The sequence below is a fragment of the Siniperca chuatsi genome, linkage group LG9 (assembly GCF_020085105.1).
Source record: "Siniperca chuatsi isolate FFG_IHB_CAS linkage group LG9, ASM2008510v1, whole genome shotgun sequence".
NCBI lineage: Eukaryota > Metazoa > Chordata > Actinopteri > Centrarchiformes > Sinipercidae > Siniperca > Siniperca chuatsi.
In genome coordinates, this window is record NC_058050.1 from 15,394,815 (window position 1) to 15,419,965 (window position 25,151).

The 25,151-nt window shown below is 39.3% G+C and overlaps 2 protein-coding genes across 8 annotated transcripts; one reads left to right on the plus strand and one right to left on the minus strand.

Moving 5' to 3' along the window:
- The first annotated feature begins 50 nt into the window (after window positions 1-50).
- pde11al (phosphodiesterase 11a, like) lies at window positions 51-22,053 on the plus strand. 2 transcript variants are annotated; one of them, XM_044207441.1, is made up of 20 exons: window positions 51-112; window positions 10,538-10,696; window positions 11,958-12,047; window positions 12,353-12,493; window positions 12,659-12,723; window positions 13,015-13,135; window positions 13,534-13,609; window positions 13,696-13,763; window positions 13,889-13,981; window positions 14,795-14,845; window positions 15,041-15,187; window positions 15,278-15,385; window positions 17,231-17,340; window positions 17,425-17,515; window positions 18,392-18,492; window positions 18,599-18,676; window positions 18,776-18,839; window positions 19,126-19,200; window positions 19,384-19,467; window positions 19,588-22,053. In XM_044207441.1, exons 2-20 carry the CDS (start codon window positions 10,601-10,603, stop codon window positions 19,918-19,920), a joined length of 1,992 nt encoding a protein of 663 aa, XP_044063376.1. In that variant the 5' UTR covers window positions 51-112; window positions 10,538-10,600; the 3' UTR covers window positions 19,921-22,053. The 2 variants fall into 2 exon arrangements, with proteins under 2 accessions (XP_044063376.1, XP_044063374.1); XM_044207439.1 differs by lacking the exon at window positions 51-112 and adding an exon at window positions 8,958-9,753.
- LOC122881362 (uncharacterized protein C7orf31 homolog) lies at window positions 93-8,747 on the minus strand. 6 transcript variants are annotated; one of them, XM_044207457.1, is made up of 11 exons: window positions 8,625-8,747; window positions 5,781-5,987; window positions 5,109-5,255; window positions 4,932-5,003; window positions 4,774-4,803; window positions 4,444-4,634; window positions 4,280-4,368; window positions 4,013-4,187; window positions 3,328-3,416; window positions 2,460-3,243; window positions 93-1,065 (listed from the first exon to the last, which is right to left on the minus strand). In XM_044207457.1, the coding sequence occupies exons 3-11, from the start codon at window positions 5,195-5,197 to the stop codon at window positions 932-934; spliced, it is 1,653 nt and encodes a 550-aa protein (XP_044063392.1). In that variant the 5' UTR covers window positions 5,198-5,255; window positions 5,781-5,987; window positions 8,625-8,747; the 3' UTR covers window positions 93-931. The 6 variants fall into 6 exon arrangements, with proteins under 6 accessions (XP_044063392.1, XP_044063393.1, XP_044063394.1 ...); XM_044207458.1 differs by lacking the exon at window positions 8,625-8,747 and adding an exon at window positions 6,165-6,780; XM_044207459.1 differs by lacking the exon at window positions 8,625-8,747 and having other exon boundaries at window positions 5,109-5,212; window positions 5,781-6,781.
- Window positions 22,054-25,151: the final 3,098 nt, after the last annotated feature.

The following is a 25,151-nucleotide window of genomic DNA, read 5'->3' on the forward strand; positions in this document are numbered from 1 at the left end:
ACCTCAAAAGGGCGGGGTTTGTGTTATTGACAGCATCTTTTCCATGACGTGTGGAGGAGGACCCTAAAAGCAAGGACACGCAGTGTAGACAATCAATCTCATCACTTTGCAAGTGAGTCATTTAATTATGGTCTTTTAATTAATGTCTTTATTGCAGATTTATTCAATTAAACAAACAATATTAGATTAATATCAGTATTTCAACCTTACATTTCCGTGTCCATTTGTAGATAAGGACTCTTCTGTTTTTACTAACTGTAATGGTATACAGGTGTAGTGAAAATGATGTCGAAATCACCAAAATGACAAGACAACCGTTATCAGAAAAATGAAATTAAGTCAGAATGACAAATGACAGAATTTGAGGCCGATAATGATGATATACTGCCACCTGCTGGTCAAATTGCTGAATCGCAGCTTTTCAGTCGTGCTGACGGTATAATGAGAAATATGATACAGAAGTAGAGCATCTTTTGTAAACAATTTCTGGGAATACAAATATTTGCACATGTCTAATGAATGAGTGAGCAGGTTTGAAAATGTATATGACCTGTGTGTGATAACTGCAAGTTTTTTCATAATGCAGGTATTTTGCGCATGCACAATAGCAAAAAACAAACAAACAAAAACAACAACATAACCAATCTTATCTTGGTTGGCCTTAAGAAGTCGCCTAGTTACAATTGATAACTTTTTGTCTACAGTATTCAGCTAGAAAATGGTACCGGTTCAATTTGCTGTGTGAGCCTTTATCATTGGGTTTTTTTTCCTTCCTGAAAGTCTGAATGAGAGGCTGTTATATCACTCAAGGCTGCAGGCTCGCTGCTCAAGGACTTGTTGTCACAAAAAAAAAAAACCCTTTCACAGCGAGTCAGCCTGACTGCAACAGATTACGTGTGAAAAGGCTTTTTTTCCCTTTCACACCGGCGAGCTAGAAGGTTACTGCAGCACCTGCAATACACAGAGATGGATTCCATAACACAGCCAACACAATGATCTGTGGTGAACTCTGTGTCACCACAGAGGGGGGGACAGGGAGGTTCATCTTCATAAGAATTTTCTCCTCTGTAAAATTAGAAAGGTTACAGTCAAGACCAAAGTATTCATCTGTGCTGCATTATGAATTTACTGCCGCTGTAATATTTCTTCTGTGTGGACTGCACACAGAACTCACAGAAGTGAGCTTTGAAGGCTGTTTCTTTTATTTTACCCTTACAATCAGCTGCGGCTTATTGGAGCCTTATATAAGACCATAATTGTATAAATACATCCTGAGCTCTAATAAATAATGCTAATAAAAAGCATAGAATCAAAGAGCAAATTAACAATATTTGCAAATTGGCCTGACTGTTTACAATACTTACAAAATACTGAGCAAGTACTAGAGTTAAATAAACAGTCTGGAAAGTTGCTTAAAAGAAATGATGAGTCGCAGACTTTTATTGTGAACATATGAGAAATCTTACAACCTTTATAATCCCCCTTTGTTTTTGTGCCAACCAGTGTTTGGCATGGATGTTATAGAAGCAAATTATTGCCGTAATAGAGTCTTTAGCCACAACTGTATAGGTTATGTTGAAATTGAAACACCTCTGAATTTATTACATTCAAATATTTCACTTTGAAAACCACCGATCTGAATTGATGTGCTTTGATTTATGTGGTTTTCTCCTCTAGGTTTTTTCAAGGTCGACAAATCCAGATAGAATATTTTAAATGTCCATATTCAAGAAACTCTTTTCAAGTTGCTCAAATTCTGTTTTAAAAATTTAAATCAGCCAAATTCAAGATGAAAAATTCAACCTTTAACATCCAGGCTACCAAGGATTCTTCTTCCTCTTGTATTTTAGGCAGACTGGAACCTTGCATCACATGACTGACAGAACATAACGCGAAAGGACAGAAGTCAGATGGATTCCTCTCAGGCTCGATTGCTTATTCTTGGTAGCCTTGGGGTTTGAATTTGACCACTTCAACCTGAGCAACCTGATTTTTTGACAGATTTGTTTTAGATCTGACTTAGACTAACTGAGCAACTTGATGTAATTTTTCTAAATATTAGACACTGAATTTGTCAACCCTAATCAAGTTTTTGAAACTTCACCATTTTAGATGACCTTCTGGAAAATTCAAGTGGAATTCAAAGCACATAAAGTCAGATGATTTTTGAAGTAAAATATTTCAATGCTATAAACTCAGTGGTGTTTACATTTCAACATTAACTATTCAGTAGAGGTTACATTTTTCAATTAGGTATTCACTTGCTTCTAAGATTCTAATTATTACAGCTATTATTTGCTTCCAGGATGTTAACATTCATGTCGACCCCTGTTATCCATGGAGGTAGTAAGAGTTTATCCCAAAGAAGTCATGTTTTTTCCCTGTGACTACATTGTCGTTCAGGTTCACAGCAGCACGTGTGATGGAGCTGTTAAAGTTGCGATGGGCCGTCGACTTACTGAATGAATTTTGAAGGTCCAGGAGGCTGAGAGCTGCACCTTCTCTACCCACAGTCCCAACTCTGTCCACTGGGCGAATGCCAGGCAGGACAGGAGGCCTTGGCAGGATACAGGGGTTAGAGATAATGCGTGGCAGCGCTCTGATCTGCGCCAGTTTCTCCTGCTGTGAAGCTGCCTTTGATAATAACTCTGCATGTGATTCAATGCCTTTGGCTACAGCTGACTCACAAAGGCTAGATACATTTCTTCCAGCTTTAAAATACTCCTTTTTGCTACTTGGTTCACAATTTATACACAGCTCCATCAGACTTTGCTCTCTGTTGACCTCCATCTCTCCCTGGGATAGTGGGTGGTTGTATAGGTCCAGGGGTCGCTCTGTGTCTGTGATCCGGGCAGCGTTAGCCTCTTGGCTGCTCTGTGACACTTGCATGGGACTTTCATCAAAATGGACTTGGCAGTTTTCTCTCTTCCTGCCCTCATACGCAGAGCTTTTGCTCTCAGTTTGTTGTAAAACCTCCTGAGACAGCTCAGTGCTCTGTGCTTCTGTGGAGCCAGGGCTGTACATTGATTTACTATGTCCTCTTTGGTTTAGATGTTGTGCCTCATTATGCTTAGCTGTGATCTCTTGTGGCCTATGTTGGTTTATAGTAGCTGAAGCAGTGCCTTGGTTTTGGAGTTCAGCCGCAGCAGGACTGCAGGTGCTCCTCCTACCAAGGCTCCCCTGTCTTCTTCTACATCCTCCTCTTGCTTTAGAGGGAACAAACACAGGAAAGGACCTTTCTCTCTGTAGGGAAAGGGCCTCATTAGGATTAGTGTTGCACACTATAAATGATGCTGTAAAAAGGTACAATGTTCTCAAGGATTTTACCAGTGGTGCAGTATGTGAATTCATCCCAGTACAATCACTCATTCTTTCCTTGAAGTCATCTATCTTTAGAGGATTTGCTGGCCCTGATACTTAAAAAAATCAAACTTTAAATATCAAATATTTAATATTACAATATAATTGATTATTGATGTTAAAATCATCATATCTCAGTACTGCATTATGTATTACTTCACAAAGTAGTTGTACATGCAGCCTTTCACAATTTCTGATAGTAAAATGTACTCTGTGTTCATATACATTTCAGCTTCCTGCTAAGGGACTGGATGAAAATTGTTGTGGAGGATACTGGGTCAGAAAAGAAGGGGGGTACTGTCATTTTGAGAAGAGCAGTTTTGCCATATGCGGAGAACAATAGTTCTGTCTTTGTATCAGGGCTTTATTATCCCCATCATAATAGCTAGTAGTGTGTAATTATTAGTGATTGGAGTCAAGTGAGTGTTATGTCGGCCATTGTTTCCCTAAACAGTTACTCACCTTCACTTTATTCTACATTCGAACAGAAAGTAGAACATGTAAAGTTAGAATATAATATGAAACACGTTCACTATCACATGTTGAATTTAGTCATATGGATGGTCCAAAGAAAATATTACAAGTAATAACATTGAGTAAGGTCTTCTTTTTTACATTCCCAAATATATGAACAGTGTTAAGGCTTCTTTACCTGTGTAGTGCATTTGGTAAGAGGTGACCCAGTGAGTCCTCTCTAAATTTTTCAGCATGTTGCTTGTCCGCTCAGATAACGACAAATCCCAGTCACAATGTTTAGGGTTGGGCAGCACTGTCTTTGGAGGAGTGGGGCAGAAAACCTGGTTCTCTCCCTTCAATGGCTTTGTATGCTGCAGGAAGGTGTTGTTAGAACAATTGTCATTTGATATATTGGAAAACCTCAATGATAATGTGAAACCATATACAGTATCTCATTACTCACGTCCAAGAAGCTGTGTTCTCTAGTCCATGTAACAGCTTTCTTCCTGGTTTTGATGGGTGTCTCCAAGATCTCATGTCTATATGGACTACCTGTCCATGGAAATAAACCTTTCTGGAAACATCTATTCTGTTATCCCCTCTTACCACAATATGTTACCCTCTTACCTATAGTTTTGCTCAGCAGAGTGACGTCCTGCGCACTATTTGGGATCAGGGGGTTGAGGAAAGTTTGGGAGGCAGCTATGACTCCTGTTTCATGGTCATCTGGAGAGTGGAAGGATGGGAACATTGCAAACTGGGAGATGTGGGATGAATAGGGATGCTGTTTTGGAGTTGCAATCTTGATCATTTTCTCCCTGTTAGAGGTACCAGGAAACTGAATAAATATTAAGTGTATCAAAGTTTGAGGCAAACACCAAAAACCTTAAATGCAAGTGGTGAGAGTTGTTATCTGTTCATGCATCTACAGAAAAAGTTAACACAGAAAGTACTCACGCCATATTTATATCAGTTGGTTTTGGTATGCTGAGGAAAGACCCAACACTAATGTTATTATTCTGTATCACCACTGAGGAATACATTTTTATAGCATTTCAGTTAATTTGTTAATTTTTAATAATGACTATATTTATGAGAAATCAATGGCTACTTACAGCTGGTCATTGAGACGAACTTTACTTTTCTTTCTGCCAGTATTGTTATAATGTTGTTGAGTGGTGATTTTCCTGTGAAGGTAAAACAACAATCTGTAATTAGGCTACATTTGATGCATTCAAATGTTTATTCTCCAACTATCTCTGACTTTCTGTGCAGAATGTTTTTACACTCACTCAGATGTGATGGCTCCTCCATAACCAAAGTGATAATGGCTATTTAAATCAGGCGGGATGCTGTGGTTTAGTGAGGACTTGGGCTCCATCTGGCTGCTGGAGCTCTGACTCAGAATAAAGGAGGGTGAAGGAAGGGAGGATGAAACACTGGGGAGGGAATAGTACATGAGGGCAAAAATACAGAGAATTAAGAAAAAAATCTGTGGTGAAATCTTGTCTGTATATCAGTGTTGTTGTTTTGTCTATTTTTTTCACATGAGTAATTCACAGCAGTATATTATTAATGTTTTTATGTCAATGTCAATTATTATTAATGTTAGGCCCATTGGTCTGGTGATTGAAATATTTGACAATACCAACTAGGAGAATTGATGTTTCCACCAGTTTGTCCCTAAATGTCACACAACCAACTTGGCTCATAAAGTGAACAGTATGTTTACACACATGAGTACACTAAGCAGTTTAGCATAAGTTATAGCGTAGATAAAACTACAAACATGTATGTTTCCTAGAATGTATTTAAACCATTTTAACTCTGTCACCACAAGATTTGACTATGTGATCTTAGCCAGAGATGCCTCTTCATTTTTTCTACTAAATTAACCATTAATAATTACAAATACAGCAATTACACAACAATTAATAAAAAAAACCCATGTCATGTTCACTTACCTGGGCAGTGGTATAGATGAAATCAATGGGATAGATTTATTTTTTCAGCCTTTTGTGAATGGCAAAAAACCCCCAACTGATCCTGAGAAGTCTCTTTTCTTCTCCTGGTGCAGACATGGGAAGCAGTCTTCTTGGTCCAAATGGATAAGAGTGTTGTTTCGGTGACAGAACTGGACTCCCTCGTCTTCACTAGGTGGGTTTGGATTCCTGGGATAGCCAGAGTGACGGTGTTACAATAAACAATAGGATCAGAGTGAGTGACACCCAATCCAGCCCACAGCACATACTGTGTGAGCAGAGGTGTAGTTTAAAAAGCCAAAGACTAAAGACTGAAACAACATCACACATTTTGTTTGCTAAGACCAAAAAAATATCAACTGTAACCTTTTGAAAACCATTTTTGTCCTTGTCATGTAGGCTTACAGTTACAGTAACATCTGGGGCTAGACATGCTGATATTTCATATTATGTCAATATTTTCATGTCGAGTGGGCAATCACTGCTCAGGATGCCCATCATCCAGTCATCAAGTGTGGATCTGATAATATTACACGTTCACAGTTTGGTGAACTCATACAACTAAGTATGGGGTGGAATGAAAATCAAGCTGGGTCCGGCTGGCACATGCTGACACCAGATACAAGCTGTGTGTGGGTGGTGTTTGGTTACAGGAGTCAGGTTTCGTTGTCTTCATTCCTATGCAACATGGAAACCGTTATACATTCAGACTGAATGCCTTAGACAAAGCCACACAACTTGTTCAAAGAAAGTCTTTGGAACAATCTCGAAGATAATTTCAGTCGGCGAATCATCCCATCTTATGTTGATTTAGAAACTGTGTGCTCATTTTGTAGAACATCTTCTTCTCGGTGGACAGCTAGATGTGTGGTGTCTGTGGTGCTGTTACTCTGCCATGACTGAGCTGGCATCCACAGGGCTAACTCATCGCACTAGACTATACATATGACTCTGATGAAAGTTAAGAATGACAAAAAGTAACCATAATGCAAATTGATTTTCTGGAGAAAAAATGGATATGTGTCAGGAGAGTTCCTAAAACTCTTCATATCAAAGGACTCAAGGATTTGTATTAATCCTCAAACTCCATTTGATGAGATTTTGTCCCAGTTAAGAAACCTCATAGTGTCAGCCCATAGTGAGTGAATCAAAATAATCCCTGAAAGAATCCCTGACAGAAAGCCAGATTATCTGCTGTCCACATTTTTGGATTGGCTCAATTATATATGTTTTTTTTTGGGTTTTTTTACAGTAATATGAAAACAACATTGCCAACATTAAAGCCCCTGAAAAAAGAGATATAGAAATCTCTCATGTGAAATATCCAAAACGGTTCTAACTTCAGCAGAAAGTAATGTGTTCATGTGGGATTCCATTACTCACAGTGAGAAGTTGATTGAAAAAAATATATTGAAAACATTTTTCAGGGCCTTTAAAATAGGACAGCATACCTGATCTGCCCCCAATCTTCAAAACATCAGAAACCTGAAAACTGCATCTAAATACCAGTTTTCAATCAGCATACATCCAAGACTTATAATCAATGCAGCTGCCTCTCCTTGGACATGACATGGACTGCTTTCCAAGCAGCAAGGCTTGCCTTGTTTGTTGGCCCTCACAAGACCCATATTCGGCATTCTGCTTTTTAATTGGGATTCCCAAGAGACCTTGTCCAAAGTCTCAGCAAAACACCCAAGTCCTATCAAGCAGCCTAAACTAAGTCCAGTAACCAATTACCCTGCTCTGCCCCAACGGAACCGCCACTCTCCGGATTACATTTCCTACTGCTGCATTGTAAATGTGCCACAGCCTGCAGTGATTTCACTAATATAAAGTTATTGTGCAGATGCAGGTTGATGCTTAGCCCCTACAGGGTTCTACGCACCAACAGAAATTCAGCTTATAGTTCTTATAGTTAACTCATCAATAACCTCTGAAACACTCAGAGAAAATAATTCACCTCTCTCTAAAGGAAAAACATGTGACGTTGGTTATTTTCTTTATTCACGTTACAAACTGCTAGCTTAACCCATGGTTCAAAAAACCTACTAGAGACCCAACAATTTGGAATGAGGCGAGAGCTCGTCCATGTGTTTTTTGGGCCCCTACTGACCCCTGAAACCAACTCACTGAAGCCAGCCCTGGGTTTGCCGTGAATCAACTTTTGTATCAGTTTCTGGTAATTTGATTAATATTAACCATGTAAGCACAATATACACTGAAAGAACAATATAAACTAAAACAAGAAAGGTTTTGTCACAGAGCCTTTGCAGCAAGTCCTCATACTGAAACAATAAAATACCATACTATTATATATTAGTATAACTATACTAGTTGTATGAGCATTTTCGGAGCTGCTACCTTTATGATTAAGGTTTGGTTAAATCTGGATGGCTAAAACCACTTGGTTAAGGTTGGGTAAAGATTGTGGTCATTGTTAAAAGATACCAGCATTGACTGTCGCAACCACAGAGGTAGGCTACAGGCAGTGTGTGGGTGTCTATATGTGAGGGTGAGGGTGAGGTGGGAGTAAAAAAGAATTATTGTAAATGTATAATCACAATGCCACTTGGCTCCAAGGTAACACACTTATCTATCTATCTATCTATCTATCTATCTATCTATCTATCTATCTATCTATCTATCTATCTATCTATCTATCTATCTATCTATCTATCTATCTATCTATCTATGTACTGTGTTGTGAATAACTTAAAAGCATTAAAGTCTATAGCTGCCACTCTAAAATACTATTACAAATGTGTATGTGTACTTAATCTCACCTCTCTGGTGGTATAGACTAAAGAGAGGGAGTGAACAGCCTACCCTGCAGTTTTTTGTTAATTTCTGGGGAGAATATAACCTCTGCATAGTATTCCACAGAAATCCCCAGAGACACAGCTCACTCTCGCTTGACACACAGATGTACTGTTGCTCGTCTCTCAGGCGTCATCAATCCGGTCTCAAATAAACTGAATCTATTTGACCATTTCTGCTCCCAGTATTTTAGGGAAGAATACGATTAACTGGCTCATATGGGGGGTGAATGAATAAATGTTTTGAGGACATCACTTCTCTGAGAAGCTCGGCTGCAGCCGCATCACCCCGTCATCTACTTCTCGTCCAACTCTTGTTCTGTTACATTTGAGTGTCTCATTTGGTCCCCGCAGCAGCTTTCACCATGACAACAGTTGACTTCTCGGATATAGAGGCGTTTTTGGACTGCCACCCAGATCTCTTCGAGGAGTATCTCGTTCGAAAGGCGAAATGTGATCAGGTAAGCAGATGGTTGAGGGAGCATCAGCCGTCGAAAGTGTCCACAGCCGAGGAGAAGCGTGGCGCCGCCAGGGACCCGCTCTGGCCGACCAACCCAGACGGGCTCCGGCGCAGATCGTCCCACATGGAGCTGCGACGGAACTTCGCCCGGTCCAAAGCCACCACCGCACACCGGACCTACGACGAGCATGTGAACCTGAGCGAACACGAGTCCCAGTCCAGCATGAGGCGCCGTGCGCTCCTGCGTAAAGCCAGCTCCCTGCCTCCGACCACTGCGCACATCCTGAGCGCCCTGCTGGAGTCCAGGGTCAACGTGCCCCAGTACGCGTCCAGCGCCATCGACTACAAATACAGACTTAAGGAAACCAACGAGAGGGAGTTTTTCTTGGAGTTAGTGAAGGATATCTCCAATGATTTGGACCTGACAAATCTCAGTTATAAGATCCTGATCAATGTGTGTATCCTGGTGGATGCAGACAGGTGTTCGCTTTTCCTTGTTGAGGGACCCGCGCACAAGAGGACACTTGTGTCCAAATTCTTTGATGTGCACTCCGGCACCACTGTCAGACCATCCTCCAGTACCCTAAACTCTAATGAAGTACAGGTGCCATGGGGAAAGGGTATCATTGGATACGTGGCAGAGCATGGTGAAACTGTAAACATCCCAAACGCATATGAGGTAAATGTGAGCCTGGTCTACATGATATTTACATATTGTTATGCTTAGACAAAAGTGAAATACGCGGGATTTACAGTGAGTAAAGCTACTGATTATCGATGTATGACTGGTGTGGGGATGAGACCTGTGTTTTTTCATTCATTGGAAGTGAGCATGAACATAAACAGTAAACTCCATGTTGGAGGTGCCCATTTGGCCACATTCCTAAAGTACTGTACATTTTAATCAGTTGTTTTTGAAGTTCCTCGAAGGGGTCGTTCAGTTCGAAGAAATGGAGAAGCGATTCTGGGTAATTACTCCAATTATGTCAGAATAAAAAACAATCTCCCTGTAATAGTCAAAGAAAAAGGCAGGAAAGCAAGCGTTATAATCATCGCAGTTTCCCACAAGCCAGATCTCGTTTTATACGCCACCAGTTGCGCTCCACATCATTATATCATGGCCCTGGGCTGCTTGGGAGGCTAAGGCAACATGATGATGCAGATCCCCCTGAGGTATATTACTGCAATCGTGTAGAAATGTGTCAGCGAGGGGTATTATAGTTTTTCTGCTTATAGTAAAAACATGAGGCCTCCTGCAGAGCCGTGAATTTAAATAGCCAAGAATCACACCTAACAATTACGTCCGGGCTGTTTTATTGTGCGTGACACAAGCGCGTAAAACCCAAATGAATGGGGTCATTCAGGGCATTTACCGGGCACAATGAAGTGTATTTTTAGTATTAATGTGGGATCATGCATGTTTAATAAATGTATAATATGTGTTTATGTGACTACTATTCCAGGACCACCGCTTCAGTGATGAGATAGACAAGTTAACGGGCTACAAGACTCAGTCCATCCTCTGTATGGCCATCTGTAACAGTGATGGAGAAGTCATTGGTGTTGTACAAGCAATCAACAAAAATCCCATGGGCACTCCCTTTACTGAGGATGATGAGAAGGTGAGGCTCTGTTCTTTCTCTCAGAAAAAAACAATACATTTATCATGTTACCAGGGGATTTTCACATTCACGTGCATTTGACTGGCTATTTAACATATTCAGTGTGGGGGCACTTTAAAGATGGCGTTACAATTGGATTTTTGTGGAGGATCGTGTACACCGTACCCCCCCCCCCCCCACACACACACACACACACACGAAAACACTTATTGCACAGAAGCTCTTGAGCCATGCAGCTGAAAATACTTTTTGTACTGTGAATCTTCTTAATAGCTGTGGAGAAGGGCAAAGAGTTCCCTCGGAAGCAAAATACCAGAAGAATGAAGGGAGGAGGTCAACCTCATCACTCAAGCGTGGAACATTAAATATGTCTGGCTGTGCAATATATACCACACTTAGGAAACACAATTTGAGTGGATACACTTTCAATTGCTCCCTGAGCAATCCACTCGAAATGGGTTTACTAGAATCTGCATGTTTTAGCTTACAGTTCCACAGCTTATGAATACGATTTCATTCTCCCAGTTTGTTGATGTGGAAATTATATATTGTGAAAAGCACTGGCTTCTTGTTTAAGTGTGTAGCTGGGCAATAAAAAAGTAAAGGTGCTCATTTGATTCACTCTGGGTAAGTACATTGAAAAGACAAATAAAGAAAATCAAATACAGCGAGATGCTGTTGCAGCAAATTTTTGTTGTTAAAAATCATCAAACTCAAAAATCATAAACAAAATGTTTATTCACTTTTGCACTGAAATGCAACACTTTGTCCACAAGGTGGCAGAATAAAGTTGTGGGAAATCATTTATCCTCAATACATATGTTCTGTGGCCTCTACTTCACAGAAATCAACATTAAACAAAGTTTTGAGTTTGCAGTAATTTAAGCATTTCTTAAAATGATTTTGCTGTATGTGAATCTAAAACGAAACTCTAAATAAAGCTAAAGCAAAGCAACTTCAGTAACTACCTTTGAGCAACAAGACACTGAAAATAGATCTGCCAGCTTATCTAGACATTTTAGGACCCTTGATGTCTTACTAAAGGCCTTCTTTCTCTGAATCAATACTTCATTAACAGGGAATCTATTTGAGAGAAATGTGTGCAGAGAAGCAGCTAACGCCATCATGACTTTCCACCTCCATACCCACACAGACTTTCTTTTTCTCTTACCCAGTTTTATGCCCTTTTGTTTAGCATACAAATAGCTAACATTTATAGATTATGCATGCCTTTCACCACTTGTTTTCTACTTTTACTCAGGTGCTGCAGATGTATCTACCATTCTGTGGAATATCGATTTCCAATGCGAAGTTGTTTTCTGAGTCTCGCAAGGAGTATGAAAGGAGTAGGGTAAGAGAATATAAACAGTGCAATTACAAAAAGATGATATTTATAGCCACTGGAGAATTTACAGTAATGTTTATACTTAATTAAAAAATACATACAGCATCAACTGACTGATTTGACTGCAGACACATTAACATACCTTTCATTTATAGTAGCTATTCATTTGTCAATAATTTTTATAAACATGTTACCACTGAAGGGATTTCACATAATGGCTAACTATTGCATCCTTCAACAACATGACATTGTATCACTGTCAACACTGTGCAATGAACATAAGTCATTAGTGTCCTTTCTCGTTGCCATAGGCTCTGCTGGAGGTGGTCAACGACCTGTTCGAGGAGCAGACTGACCTGGAGAAGATTGTCAGGAAGATCATGCAGCGAGCGCTGACCCTCCTGCAGTGTGAACGGTGCTCTGTGCTTCTCCTCGAAGACATTGACTCACCTGTGAGACCTCTGGCTCTTTATCAGATTTTAAAGTTTTTCCTGCCTCACAGATTCATTTACTTAAACTTTTCCATTAAATCATGTAGCCTTCCTTGTGCCAAACTCTCCTGATTTGTTGCTAAATGCCGTTGCTGCTGGTTGTGATGATACACGTCTCTTCTTTAGGTTGTGAAGTTCTCCAAGACATTTGAGCTCATGTCTCCCCTGTGCAACATGGACCGTGACATCAGGTGAAAGAGACATTATGAAAAAGACACTAGCAGACAGACAGACAGACAGACAGACAGAATGATTATTTATTCTAGGGGGATACTAGGGGGATGCCACAACAGCAAGACACACCATAAATGGATACATATGGATGTGATGTGCATTCATATAAATCCATGACACTTTTATGCATTCCTGCATAACAAAACCAGTAAGAAAAATTAACTCACTCAATATTTACTGCCATTGTGTTGCACGTTTAAGTGCCCGGACCTGACTATTGTTTCCTGTTTTGTTATTGGCCACATCAGCATGGAGAAGCTTTCGTGTTCTGACTGGCTGATCAATAACAGTATTGCTGAGCTGGTGGCTTCCACAGGACTGCCTGTTAACATCAGTGACGTGTGTCAGGACCCACGCTTTGATGCTGAGGTGTGTGAGAATGGTCTCCCTATTAGACCTATTAGAGCTCACACAAATGCATGGACACATACATGCTTGTGACTGCACTAATTAGACACAGACACACACCACAAATACCATCAAATACAAAAGACTTGTATTTGTTACAGTACCTGTGAGCACTGGTGAATTTGCATGTGTGATCTGATGTTCATAATCAGTTGATGATGCCAAAATGTTGCTGTAAACTGCTGTAAAGCCACATACATAGTCATATTTTTCAGTGTTTGTATGTGTTGTATTTTAATTAAATATTTTCTGTCAAAGAAAACATGTGGGCCCGGGCAGGTCTTTAAAATCATAATTTATCAAACAAACATAAATTGTTCTCAGTCTTGCTCCATTGTCACTGTCTCCTCTCTTTACAGGCAGATCAGGCCTCTGGGTTTCACATCAGATCAGTGTTATGTGTCCCTATCTGGAATCGAACTCATCAGATAATTGGTAAGTTGACCAGAAATAATCAATATGTCCTTACTGGGAAACCAGTTTTCATGTCACAGTCAATGATGTATGTGTGTTTTCAACAGGGGTCGCACAAATTCTGAATCGCCTTGACAGGAAGACCTTCAATGATGCAGATCAGAGACTGTTTGAGGTTATTTTTGTTGAAATTCTAGTGACAGATGTTCCATCAAAACTTTGTTTAAGTGCTCATTGTTGCATTGGATGCACATTATACCAAATTTAGGTTCCTTTTATGTGCTTTTTCTTTGTGTACAGGCATTTGTGATATTCTGTGGACTTGGAATTAACAACACTATGATGTACAATCAAGTTAAGAAGACATGGGCCAAGCAGTCTGTGGCACTAGATGTAAGCACTGATTACAACTAATTTTCTTTTATTTTTGGATGATATAAGATATGTATGTATGATACATCATTTAAGATATGTTTGTATGATTTTTTTTTTTCATCTTCTCATTTCCCACCATGCCTGTCTCTTTCAAAATGTGAATGAACAAATAAAATATTGTTTATAATGAAGGACATTACAGAAATACAGTAAACAGATTTTTACCACACCCCTTTAACATATATTCAAAATGATTGTATGAGAAAATAATAATTGAAGTGGAAAGTGGTGATTAATGCTAATCTTAACCAAGGCTCTTTACATTCATTAGTGTCTCCATCTGTGTTCTGCTTCACTGCCCGGTATTTAACCTAAGCAGTCACATTATCATCAGCAATCATGGTTCTGCTTCTCTACCATAAATATTTCAGCTGCTTTTAATAATTCATGGTAAATACATGTGCCAGTCTGCTCACCTCTCATCAAAGTCAACACACACTCCTATATTTCTGTCACACAATCTTTACTGTTTCTTTAAACCCCTGATGGATTTTTTTTCCTGTAAGGAGACCCAAAATATAGCAACAAATCGGTTTTAAAAGCAGAGATGTACTTTCTTTGCTCCTGATTACGTAACAAGATAAGTAGGAAAGATAGCTCACGTCAAAAGTCTTGGAACTATATTGATTATCTTCTGCAGCAGTGAGTTTTTTTCAGAGTTGGTCTTATCTAATTTAGGATTTTCAGCTCATTAGCATTAGATTAGCATCAGAATATGTTTCTATATCTAATTGTTTTGCATGATTTTGGGTTTTTTTTATTTTTTTTTAGATGTTGTCCTACCACGCAACCTGTTCCAAGGTAGAAGTTGACAGACTCAAGGTAATCCTCAGGGACGAAGATTAAGAAAACTACATTCATATATGCACATTATAAATATACTTTCTGAAATGTATTAAAATCAGTGCCTGTGAGTGGTTGAAGGTGAAGTGTAATTTGAAAACTGTTTAGTGATTTGCTTTGCTTCCTCCCTTGCTGGCACTGTGTGATTGACAGCTCTGTCCTCTCCCCCCTAAGGCAGCTAAGATCCCCCTGAGCACTGAATTGGGCATCGATGAGTTTCACTTCAACGACTTCTCTTTGGACAATGACGCCATGATCACTGCGTCACTCCGGATGTTTCTGGAACTTGGTGTCGTCCAGAAGTTTAAAATTGACTATGAGGTGAGGCCCTGGAATATGTCCTGTAATGGCAGGCACTAGATTCCACAGTGCATATGCATGTATATCACCTGTATGTCTGTCTTCTTGTAGGTTTTGTGCCGCTGGCTTCTGACTGTGAGGAAGAACTATCGAACTGTGGCATATCATAACTGGAGGCATGCCTTCAATGTGTCACAGTGCATGTTCGTTATGATCACAGTAAGTTTCAAGATACACCAAGTCAAGTCAGATTTATGTGTACTGCCTTCATTTAGCCTCTTAAACCCTACTGTCCCAGCTGTTTGTCAGTCAGTACAAACTTTGCTCCATTACAGTAATCATGGGGTTTTTAATCTATGTTGGCATGATAGTGTAAGACCATGCCTAGTGTGACATTTGTTCTTAACAAGAAAATTGATAATTTCTGTAAACTCCTGGTCACCATGTGCATGTGGCCTGGCCCTTGTCATGAACAAACCTAACTGTGGAAATGTAGCTACAACCCTTCTAACAGGAAGAGGAAAATAGGTGGAAATTTTATACATAGGTGAATTGAAAATGAAAACCAAAATGTAATTATACGTATTTTATGTGTTGTTAACTGATGGCTGATGAGGAGGGAGTACAGAAAATACATCTATAACTTCAGCCCACTGCCATAGAACTGTCAAACTAAATCAGAGTCACATCGAGCTGGCTGGCTCTCAGTGTGCACACTCAGGCACACTCATGCATCCACAACAAGTCCAGTCAAACCAGCCTATACACCACCCTCTGCCACAGAACATAGTCGTGTGATGTGACTTTCAAAGTTTTGCCCAAATGATATTTTAAATACTCGTGCAGGCAGATCACGTTTAAATATATACTGTCACGACAGATGTTGTTTCTGATGTAGACAGGCCTTTTTTCACTATCTGGGCAGTTTATTTTCTCACCTGTGTACAAACAGCCTACAGCTACAATACTGCAAGCGTTCATCAGAGCCAGAGATAGAAGGCCCTGGTGCTCCAAAATCCCCAATTGTTACCAGTGCAGTTCCAGCCTCCAGCAGTAAAGAACAGGAAGCAATTAAAACATGCACCTAGTTAGTGAGTGTCATTACTGAAGGCTAGTCCAACCCACAGAACTTTATTTTAAATTCTAGTGAACATCCCAAAGATTTTAAAGATAACAGATATTTCAGGCTGAATTTTAGGGAAATGTGTTTAAAGTGATGCATAAGACATCTAGAATAGTTCCTCTGGATGAAATGGTGCAGCCATAAAAAAACTCAAACCCTAAAAGAGTCATATTTCAGTCATTATAAACATCATATTACTTAAATGAAGAGGTGGAAAAAACTAATATGGAAAATATACTGTATCATACAGACAGACAGTTTGGAATAAGATGACTTTTCCAACTTTAAAGCTGCTTGAGTGGAAAACAAGAGGGGGACTGGAAGTTAAGGGGATAAAGTAACAGTCAAAAGTTGCTTTGCATGCCCACAAATAGGCAGATTTAGAATAGAAATGACCCAGATTTCTAAGATGCATATCTCCAATTTCTCTCATGCCAGTGTCTTGTGTCACATCCCCCTTCAATCTCTCTCCATGTTTGCTTTCACTCTATACAGTCAAACTGTCTTATACAGTAAAGGCACATTTCCACCAAAATAAACCATCCAAACTTAGACCCTTAATGAGAATAACAAGTTAGGTTATTTTTAAAGCCTGTCCTGAGAAAAGTAAGTCTCAGTGGACTTATCATCAAACTAATCAACAATCAATCAATAAACAAAACATCATTAGGAGGAAACATCACAGGAGAAACATCATTAAGAGAAAATTCAAAGGAGGAATATTTGGGGAAAGTCTCAAAGAGAATTATCAACTTTCCAGGGTGATCAGGTATGCTGAGAACTCACAAACATCAATAGTTCCATACCATCAAATCCTATGCTATTCTATAATATCAAATGGCAATAGGTAATACAGTATAAATAAAAATTAACGGAATAAATGGAGAAGGAGTGTTGTGGTTGATGAGTATGAGTATGACTATCTGCTTTACTTTCGGCAGACAGCCACTTTCCAGGATGTCCTGTCAGATGCAGAGATACTGGCACTGATGGTCGGCTGTCTGTGTCATGACTTGGACCACAGAGGCACCAACAATGCATTTCAAGCCAAGTAAGTGACCCAGGCCTAAAGCTTGGCGTCTTAACAGGCGTCTTATAGTTGGCTGAAAGTTTCACTGCTCTGTTTTTCCTGCAGGACAGGTTCTGCTCTGGCTCTGCTTTACGGGACATCAGCCACCCTGGAGCATCATCACTTCAACCATGCAGTCATGATCCTACAAAGTGAGGTCAGACCAATATTTCTAATATGATGATAATGCTCAAATCATTCTGAGGTCTACTGTATTAGCTGTATTGGCTGAGTTTTCCTTTTGTGGACTCAAAAAGACTCGAATCACAGACATTCCAGTACATTGTATTTATTTAACATTTATCTGTACAATTATGGCTCTATGCCACATACCACAGCTACAAAACAACATAAAACACAGATGTACACAATAAAAATACCATAAAAACCTAATAAAAAGTACCTGATCATCCACGACTACATGTCTGATCCCTCTTTGGAAACTGTTTCAACATTGTATGTGTCTTGGAGCGCTGGGCTACCAGAAAGCCTTTGTTGCACAGTTTGAGCTTTGGGACAGTGCTGAGCACAAACTGCCTGCTGGTAGCACTAGTGACGGTATGAGGCTGCTTTGTCTCAGGTGTAGATCAGTTTGATACAGTGGCTGACAAGGGCAAACGCATTGCAACTTAAGAAAACACATGCAAATAGACAAAACACAAGCAAATTAAGAAAACATCTTCATCTATTTGACAACACATGCGCAGCATTTAGAAAACACGCTGCAAAACACACAACACAACCAAATACAGAAACGACAACAGAAGTGTTTGCAGAGGACACTAAAAAGGTTTGTGTCGGCCAACGTAGTTTGATCATTAGGAACTGTGTTCTCCATGGATTTCTTTTAACAGCGGACAGAGAAAGTCTATACACATTGCTAATTAACATTGATAATGGGACCTTCATTTGACAGTGAGCGATGACTTTACCAACGCATCGGCTGTAAGGAGACATTTTAGCCAATATTACTCATCCTCGGCTGCTTTTGTGTATGTGCCTACTGTATGCTATTATATTTTTTTCCTCACAGGGTCACAATATCTTTGCAAACCTCTGCTCTAAAGAGTATAGCAACATGATGCAACTATTGAAGCAGGCTATTCTCTCCACAGACCTTACTTTGCACTTTGAGTAAGTGGTCTTTTTAATGGATTCAGAGTTGAAGTAAAAATTGTCTCATGTATTCCTTTGCCTTTTAACATTTTCTGTATCCTTGACTGTCTCATTGCATTGTAAGGCGCAGAAACAAATTCTTTGAGTGTGTTCTGTCCGGAGAATTCAGCTGGACCGATGAAGGACACAGAGAAGTTCTCAGGTTTCTACCTTTGTGCTAAATAAAACTGTCCTGTGCCAAAATCACTTTAACTGAAGAGCGAAACAAGTAGCTAGAAATGAGCTTTGATGTCATCAACAGGTCCATGCTGATGACAGCATGTGATCTGGGCGCGGTCACTCGTCCTTGGAAGATATCCAAACAGGTTCGAGTCCCTATTACAAAGTTTCTCACATCTGTGCTTTCATGTTTGAGGGCTTGGAGATGTAAAAATATAACATGTTCTACCCTCTTCATACTGACAGATTTAGGCTCCAGAAATCTGCATTTTCTTCGTGAAAAATACCGAAATTTTCCTTGCTAAATCACTAAAAGTAAATATAGCAAAATGCATGCACCCTCCAGCTTTGAGCCCATGTTTTAACACCGAAATGTTACATCATGTTTGAGTAAAATAATGAAATACTGATGGTTAGCATTTATGTCCCAAGGTCGCAGAGCTTGTGACAAGTGAATTCTTTGAACAAGGTGACAGAGAGAGGTCTGAGCTTAAGTTGACCCCAGCGGTAAGTAAGCAAGCTTTCAAAGTCTTGTCTATCACTGGGATTTTTCTCTAGCACACACAATTCTCTCTCATACTGAGTAGCCAGCTTGCACCCAAACCATGTTCTTTACATGACCATTTTTTTGTCAACAATTATGATAAATGTTTTTGACATGGATGACAGAAGATTATCACCTCTCTGTAGGCCATATTTGACCGTAATCGCAAAGATGAACTACCTGCCTTACAGCTGGAGTGGATAGACGGGATATGTAAACCCCTTTACCAGGTAGGTAACCTTACCCCACAAGTTAAACTTTTACTGTGGGCCTCATTTCAAAAATAGCACAAATAAAAGCCTTATTTGGGAGTGTGAATATCAGCTGTACTCTCTTGCGTCTCCTCCTAGGCACTGCTGAAGCTCAACAGGAAGTTGCAGCCAATGCTCGATGGGATAGATGCCAATCGAAATAAATGGCAGGACCTCTGCTTGTCCTGTCAGCAGACACGTAGAGCCTCAGTGTCCAATAAGAGTGCTGAATTAGATGAGAGTCCTGAGTCCCACAAAGACGCAGAAACCAATCAACACCCAGACTCCACAGAGACTCTGAAGCCAGTTGAAAACTCTAAGTTTGAGTCAAAGTCTAAGTGCAGTCAGGATGTGAGGTGCAGAGAGAACAATGGTTCCTGTGATGATAAACCGGCATCAGCTGGCAACATAACATCTGCAGGAAAGAAGTAGAGCAAGCTAAGTGTTAAATTTAGGTTTACCCATTAAAAGTCTCAAAAGGGGGCTCTTCCCATACCTTGTGATTTTCTAACACATGCGCTAAAATGATTTTTTAAAATCTGGGTAAACGAAATGCAGTTTTCATCTGCTGAGCACATTGCTTCTCACAAGTGTCACTGTGTTAAACTCAGGAGCATGAGTAATTCCAGTTGGTCAAACTCTATTTAAAGGGCAGTTTCCCATTTGTTTCTATCTATCTATCTATCTATCTATCTATCTATCTATCTATCTATCTATCTATCTATCTATCTATCTATCTATCTATCTATCTATCTATCTATCTATCTATCTATCTATCTATCTATCTATCTATCTATCTATCTATCTATCTATCTATCTATCTATTTGAAAGCTTTTCATTAGTGAGATGTATGAGAATGCGAGACTACCGTTGAAACCAAAGAGCGCCAATTATTACTGTAATGTTTTGTAATGGGAACTGCCTCAAAACCACAAGCCCATTGGAATGCCTTTACAAAACAAAAAAGTAATCACTGTGATATCTCTCTGTCACATAATTTGCCATTCTGAATGTAGACCGGAGCATGATCTTGTTCCTGAATGTTTCTTACTGATAGGCTGTCTTACCTCAGTTGCAAATCTTAGGCTGCATGGAATTATTTTCAATATTTGTAGGTTAACTGAGCCTTTGGCCGTCAACTTGTTCTGTGACTTGCATGTATGTATCATATCAGTAATGTGCATTGCCACATTTAAATGAAAACTTTGTATCTCTAGGTAAGGAATAAGTCAGATAAGTGTGAAAGGCCAAATTTTAGTGTATTGATTTTGTAAGGAAGGTCACTGATAAACTCCTCAGGCTGATTGTGCGTGTGTGTGTGTGTGTGTGTGTGTGTGTGTGTGTGTGTGTGTGTAAAAAAAAATGACACAGAGGAATAAAAATGGTTTTGTCTTATGGGTCTGAAAATAACTTACTGTAAAGGTACAGTTTAGTTTTTTTGGAATATTTATTGTTTGGACAACTTACACTAATTTATTATTTCTCACCTGAGTGAGACAAACACGTGCCTGTAAGTCTGTGTTCATTTAAAAAAAAATTGTTTTGCCTGATCTACTTTCTCCTTGCATGCGCCCACATGTAACTGTAATTGTTATTACTAGGCTAATGAGTACAATTTATTACAGAACCACACAACCCTCAGGATGTGAGTGATGACTCCATACATATGCGTTAGCAGAGCAAAGGCTAAATTCACTGTTCAGTATATCTTTAAACTACACACATCAGCATGAAAAACATCCATGAGTTTGTCTCACTCTGGGTAAGAAGGGGAAAAAACTGAACTATGCCTTTAGAAGACTTTAGCATTGTACATACAGTATGTAAAAAATGCCTAAATAGAAGTTTTGAGGTTCTTATAAAGTAGAGTGTGTATATTTGTATCCATTTGTTTCTATTGTTTGAGATTCATCACAGTGTTTTGTAGTTCAGACTGGGAAGCATGCTGATTATGTTGAAACTGCATGTATCATGTTTGATGTTGATACTGGACATTATCTTGATGCCTTCGACTGCCCTATGAGATTTGCTTTGCATGAAATTACTGTATGGGAAATACTAAGTGTTGTTACGTAAGAATATTGTTGCTGCACTATTGTTGTTGAGGACAGATAAAGATTCTATTTTCAATCACAGACTGTACCAAAATTATACATCCATTATTTTTCATACACCGGACTCTATATTTATGCAAGATGTAGAATTGGCATTTTATCCTGCTATTTATACACTGTCCACAAAAAATACATTCTTAGAGAAGACAAGAAAGTGTTACATTTCAGATAAAATTGAGTAAACCGATCTCCAGCTGGTTTTGTGAATAAAATGCTGTGGCATGGAAACAGATGTCAGATCAGATGTCAACTGCTCACTGTGTGGAGATATGGCTGTTTGTCATTAGTGAGTATCACAAGTTGAAGATAGTTTTTCTTTTTTCTTTCAGTTGATGTAGAAAAAGAGTGATGCAAACCATCAAAGCTAAAATGTTTGTGTCATACTTAAGTCTCCATGGATGTGGATATTGAAAGCTTTTTGTGACTGAAATAAAGTATTTGCATTTCTGATGCTCTGCAGTCCTGTGATTGCACCATCTGCTTGGAATAGCTTAAGAACAAAGTGCAGAGCTAAAAAATAATTTTACCCTTTCTATTAGACAATACCCATAAAAATGTTAACTAGCACTTTCCAAATCATCTCATCGTGGGGCTAAAAGAACAAAGCTCATCTGTGAATAAAAGATTACCAGTGAGAAACACACTTGTGATGCTAAAGGTTAACTCATCCACGAAGCAGAGAGTCCAACAAAACAGCCACAGCCTCACAGAGAGCACATTGTAGAGAGAATCTTTACATATTCATACAGTCTCTTTTAAATCCCGTTATTCATCTGAGGAGAGTGTTTGATGTTGATTTTAATAAGGCAGTGAGGTGAGGCAACAGTAGCAGCAGCAGAAGTGTGTAAAGCTCATGCAGCCGCCAGCTGCCAAGCCATAGCCAGAGCTGGGCCTTAATCTATAATTTAACATGGATTGAGTTTATTCTCCTCAGGGTCGATGATCAGGGGAGAGCCGGATGGCGAGAGGAGGGAGAGCCTTCCAACCTAATTTTTGATACAGGGCCTGACTCTGCCATAGTCTTTGATCTCTCTCCCTCTCTCCTGTTTTTTTTTCTGTTTTATCTCCCTCACACACAGACACAATGACTTTCACTCCTATGCAGTGTGATGACATAGTGCACTATATGTACACACAGATAAACAGATGCAGAGCACAAAATGACCAGGTGAAAAACAAACACCCTGCAGAGACTTGTGTTATGTATAATCATCTCCAAGACATTCATACACCTAGTTTGTATCCTGAGTCATTTCTTATGAGACGGAGGCTGAAAATAGAAACCAAACAATCTGCAATAACCTCTGACAATGACTTACAGTGAAGGTATTAAACACTGTGTGTGTAAACATAATCACAGTAATGAGATCACTCTTTACTGCCACTTTGTAAATGCAGAGGAAATGGCCTGTATCCATTTTTGGAAACTAGATTGTCGCAAGGGAAGCCACGCAAATGTAATTGTGTGAAGTAGACTATAAATATTAATACATACTCACAATTCTAATGGTAATGTGCCAGGAATAACTTTGTTCGCCCCATGATTATTTATTTTGTTATGTGCATTTATTTTTTATCAACACTGAAACTCAATTATGAGTTTTTTAAAAAGATAGCACTGCCAGGCATCAGTGTGATGGCTTCAATAACCATGTTTTCACCAGCACATCATGAAGGTTAGAGCATGAACACAGTCAACAGGAAACTTTAGGGCGGATAAAAAAACACTTATTGAATGGTTGTAAAAACACTTTTTGAGTGGCTTTTCCTAATTTACTTTAAAGTAAACTGATGATTTAGATACTAATGAAATTCCTTGCCTTTCATTTCATGTTTGACATGCATCCCCACATTTACTGTAAACATCTGCTTGCATTAATCATGCAATCAAACTTAAAAAGCAGGACTATTAGCAAAATTGAGTTTCAGAGTTTATTCATGACCTTGGAAACAGCTGTTGACAAAACAATCTCACCTTGATGTCCATTTAGTAGCTGTTCTGGAGCTTTTGATCATCTTACATTTGATTTGAGCTTTTGATCATCATATTAGCAAAATTGTTCTTGCCGTCAATCGATGGTGGGAAGATTATCTGCCCATGCAAACTTTCTAAAGTATGTGAACAAATTCTGTTGGCATTTTATTTTGTTCATACCAACTGCCACCAGTCTCCACATAGTTTTCTGTTTTTGTGGTTGAACAGATGATTTGCTGTTGGTCAGGTGAGGATTCACAATAAATCAAACTGCCTTTGTTTTGTGCAATAGAACATGCATTAAGAGACTATGGTGTGCAGGCTGTGCTGTAACAAAACCAGAACCAGCAGGGAGCTTTAATCACAGCTCCAGTGACAGAGGAATTACCCACAGTACCATCACTGGGCCCCAGATGGTGTTTTGCAGAGCCAAGACTTAACAGAAAACATACAAAATAAGTGAAGGACACAGTGTCATTATAAAGTATGGTAAGTTTTAAACTCAAGATTTACTGTGGACATGAATAAAGCTGTTCTTCATCCCTGAGTGCAGAGAGAATGTCACGGCCAGTTTAAAAACAAGCCTTTGAACATTTACATTTGGGTCATGAGATAAGTTGATGGTTGATTTTCCTGACAGATAAATCAAGATGCAGTGTACTGTTTAACCTTTGAACCAACCACTGTAGTCAGTCAACACCACCTGCCTTGATGAGGTCTTTAGGAGATGAAACATGCCTGAAACACTTTTGACAAAGAAGAAAATATGTCTGCACTCCTCTGTATGTCCTGGACTGCCCATGGCTCATTGTGAATCCCATGTGAAAAGACTTACAGACATTTGTCGATTTCCCCAACTGCCAAGGGCCTTTTTTAAAATCAAGCATCCGTGCAGTCTGCAGCGGAGATACACATCTTATTTAAATGTGCTCTTCCCCAGTTGTCACATGATGAAGCCACATACTCAGTGGAGATTGGTGCTTGTTTTCTCTTTGCCATTTACTGCACTGCCTTGTCTGGCTGTCTGTCATAATCAAAGCATTCTCAGTGTTGTGACATGGAGATGAATAATTGATTCATGCAGGCGTCTCACTGGTTATGTAACTGTAGACCCGGTGAAGCATCAGACAGAGCTCTAGTCTGACACTGTGCTGCACGTAATAACAGCAATGCAGCTTGTTGATATTTGTTGTGTGTGTATTTAAATGAACATGATGCATCAGATTGGTGTGATTACAATGCACACTTAATGATTACAGAGATGTTAAAGACAGAACATTACAGTTCCCCTTTTGTTGCAGCAACAACATCACATCACATCACATCATAGCACCACTCTCCTCAAAGGTGCAGATTCAGGACACAGAGTTCACATTGGAACTGTTTTAAGCAAACAATCGCCAGATTCTTGAGCAACAGCAAGGAATCTCTCACAAGAAGATTTTACTCAGATATCTGAGTGGAACTGAAATAAAAAACAAACTGTATTATGCAAGTGTTTTTTAATTCACATTTATATATTTGATAAAGTGGGGATTTTTTAATAATGAACTGTTTACCAGGAAAATTATTA

Bases quoted from the DNA above. Each gene is read 5' to 3' on its own strand.
- pde11al (XM_044207439.1), top strand. From the start codon at position 8,980: ATGACAACAGTTGACTTCTCGGATATAGAGGCGTTTTTGGACTGCCAC. The intron at 12,048-12,352 runs GTAAGAGAATAT...TCGTTGCCATAG, and splicing joins AGGAGTATGAAAGGAGTAGG to GCTCTGCTGGAGGTGGTCAA. The intron at 19,468-19,587 runs GTAGGTAACCTT...GTCTCCTCCTAG, and splicing joins TATGTAAACCCCTTTACCAG to GCACTGCTGAAGCTCAACAG.
- LOC122881362 (XM_044207457.1), bottom strand. From the start codon at position 5,197: ATGGAGCCCAAGTCCTCACTAAACCACAGCATCCCGCCTGATTTAAAT. The intron at 4,804-4,931 runs GTAAGTAGCCAT...GTCTTTCCTCAG, and splicing joins GTTCGTCTCAATGACCAGCT to CATACCAAAACCAACTGATA. The intron at 1,066-2,459 runs GTAAGTCGACGG...CTAATTTTACAG, and splicing joins GGACCTTCAAAATTCATTCA to AGGAGAAAATTCTTATGAAG.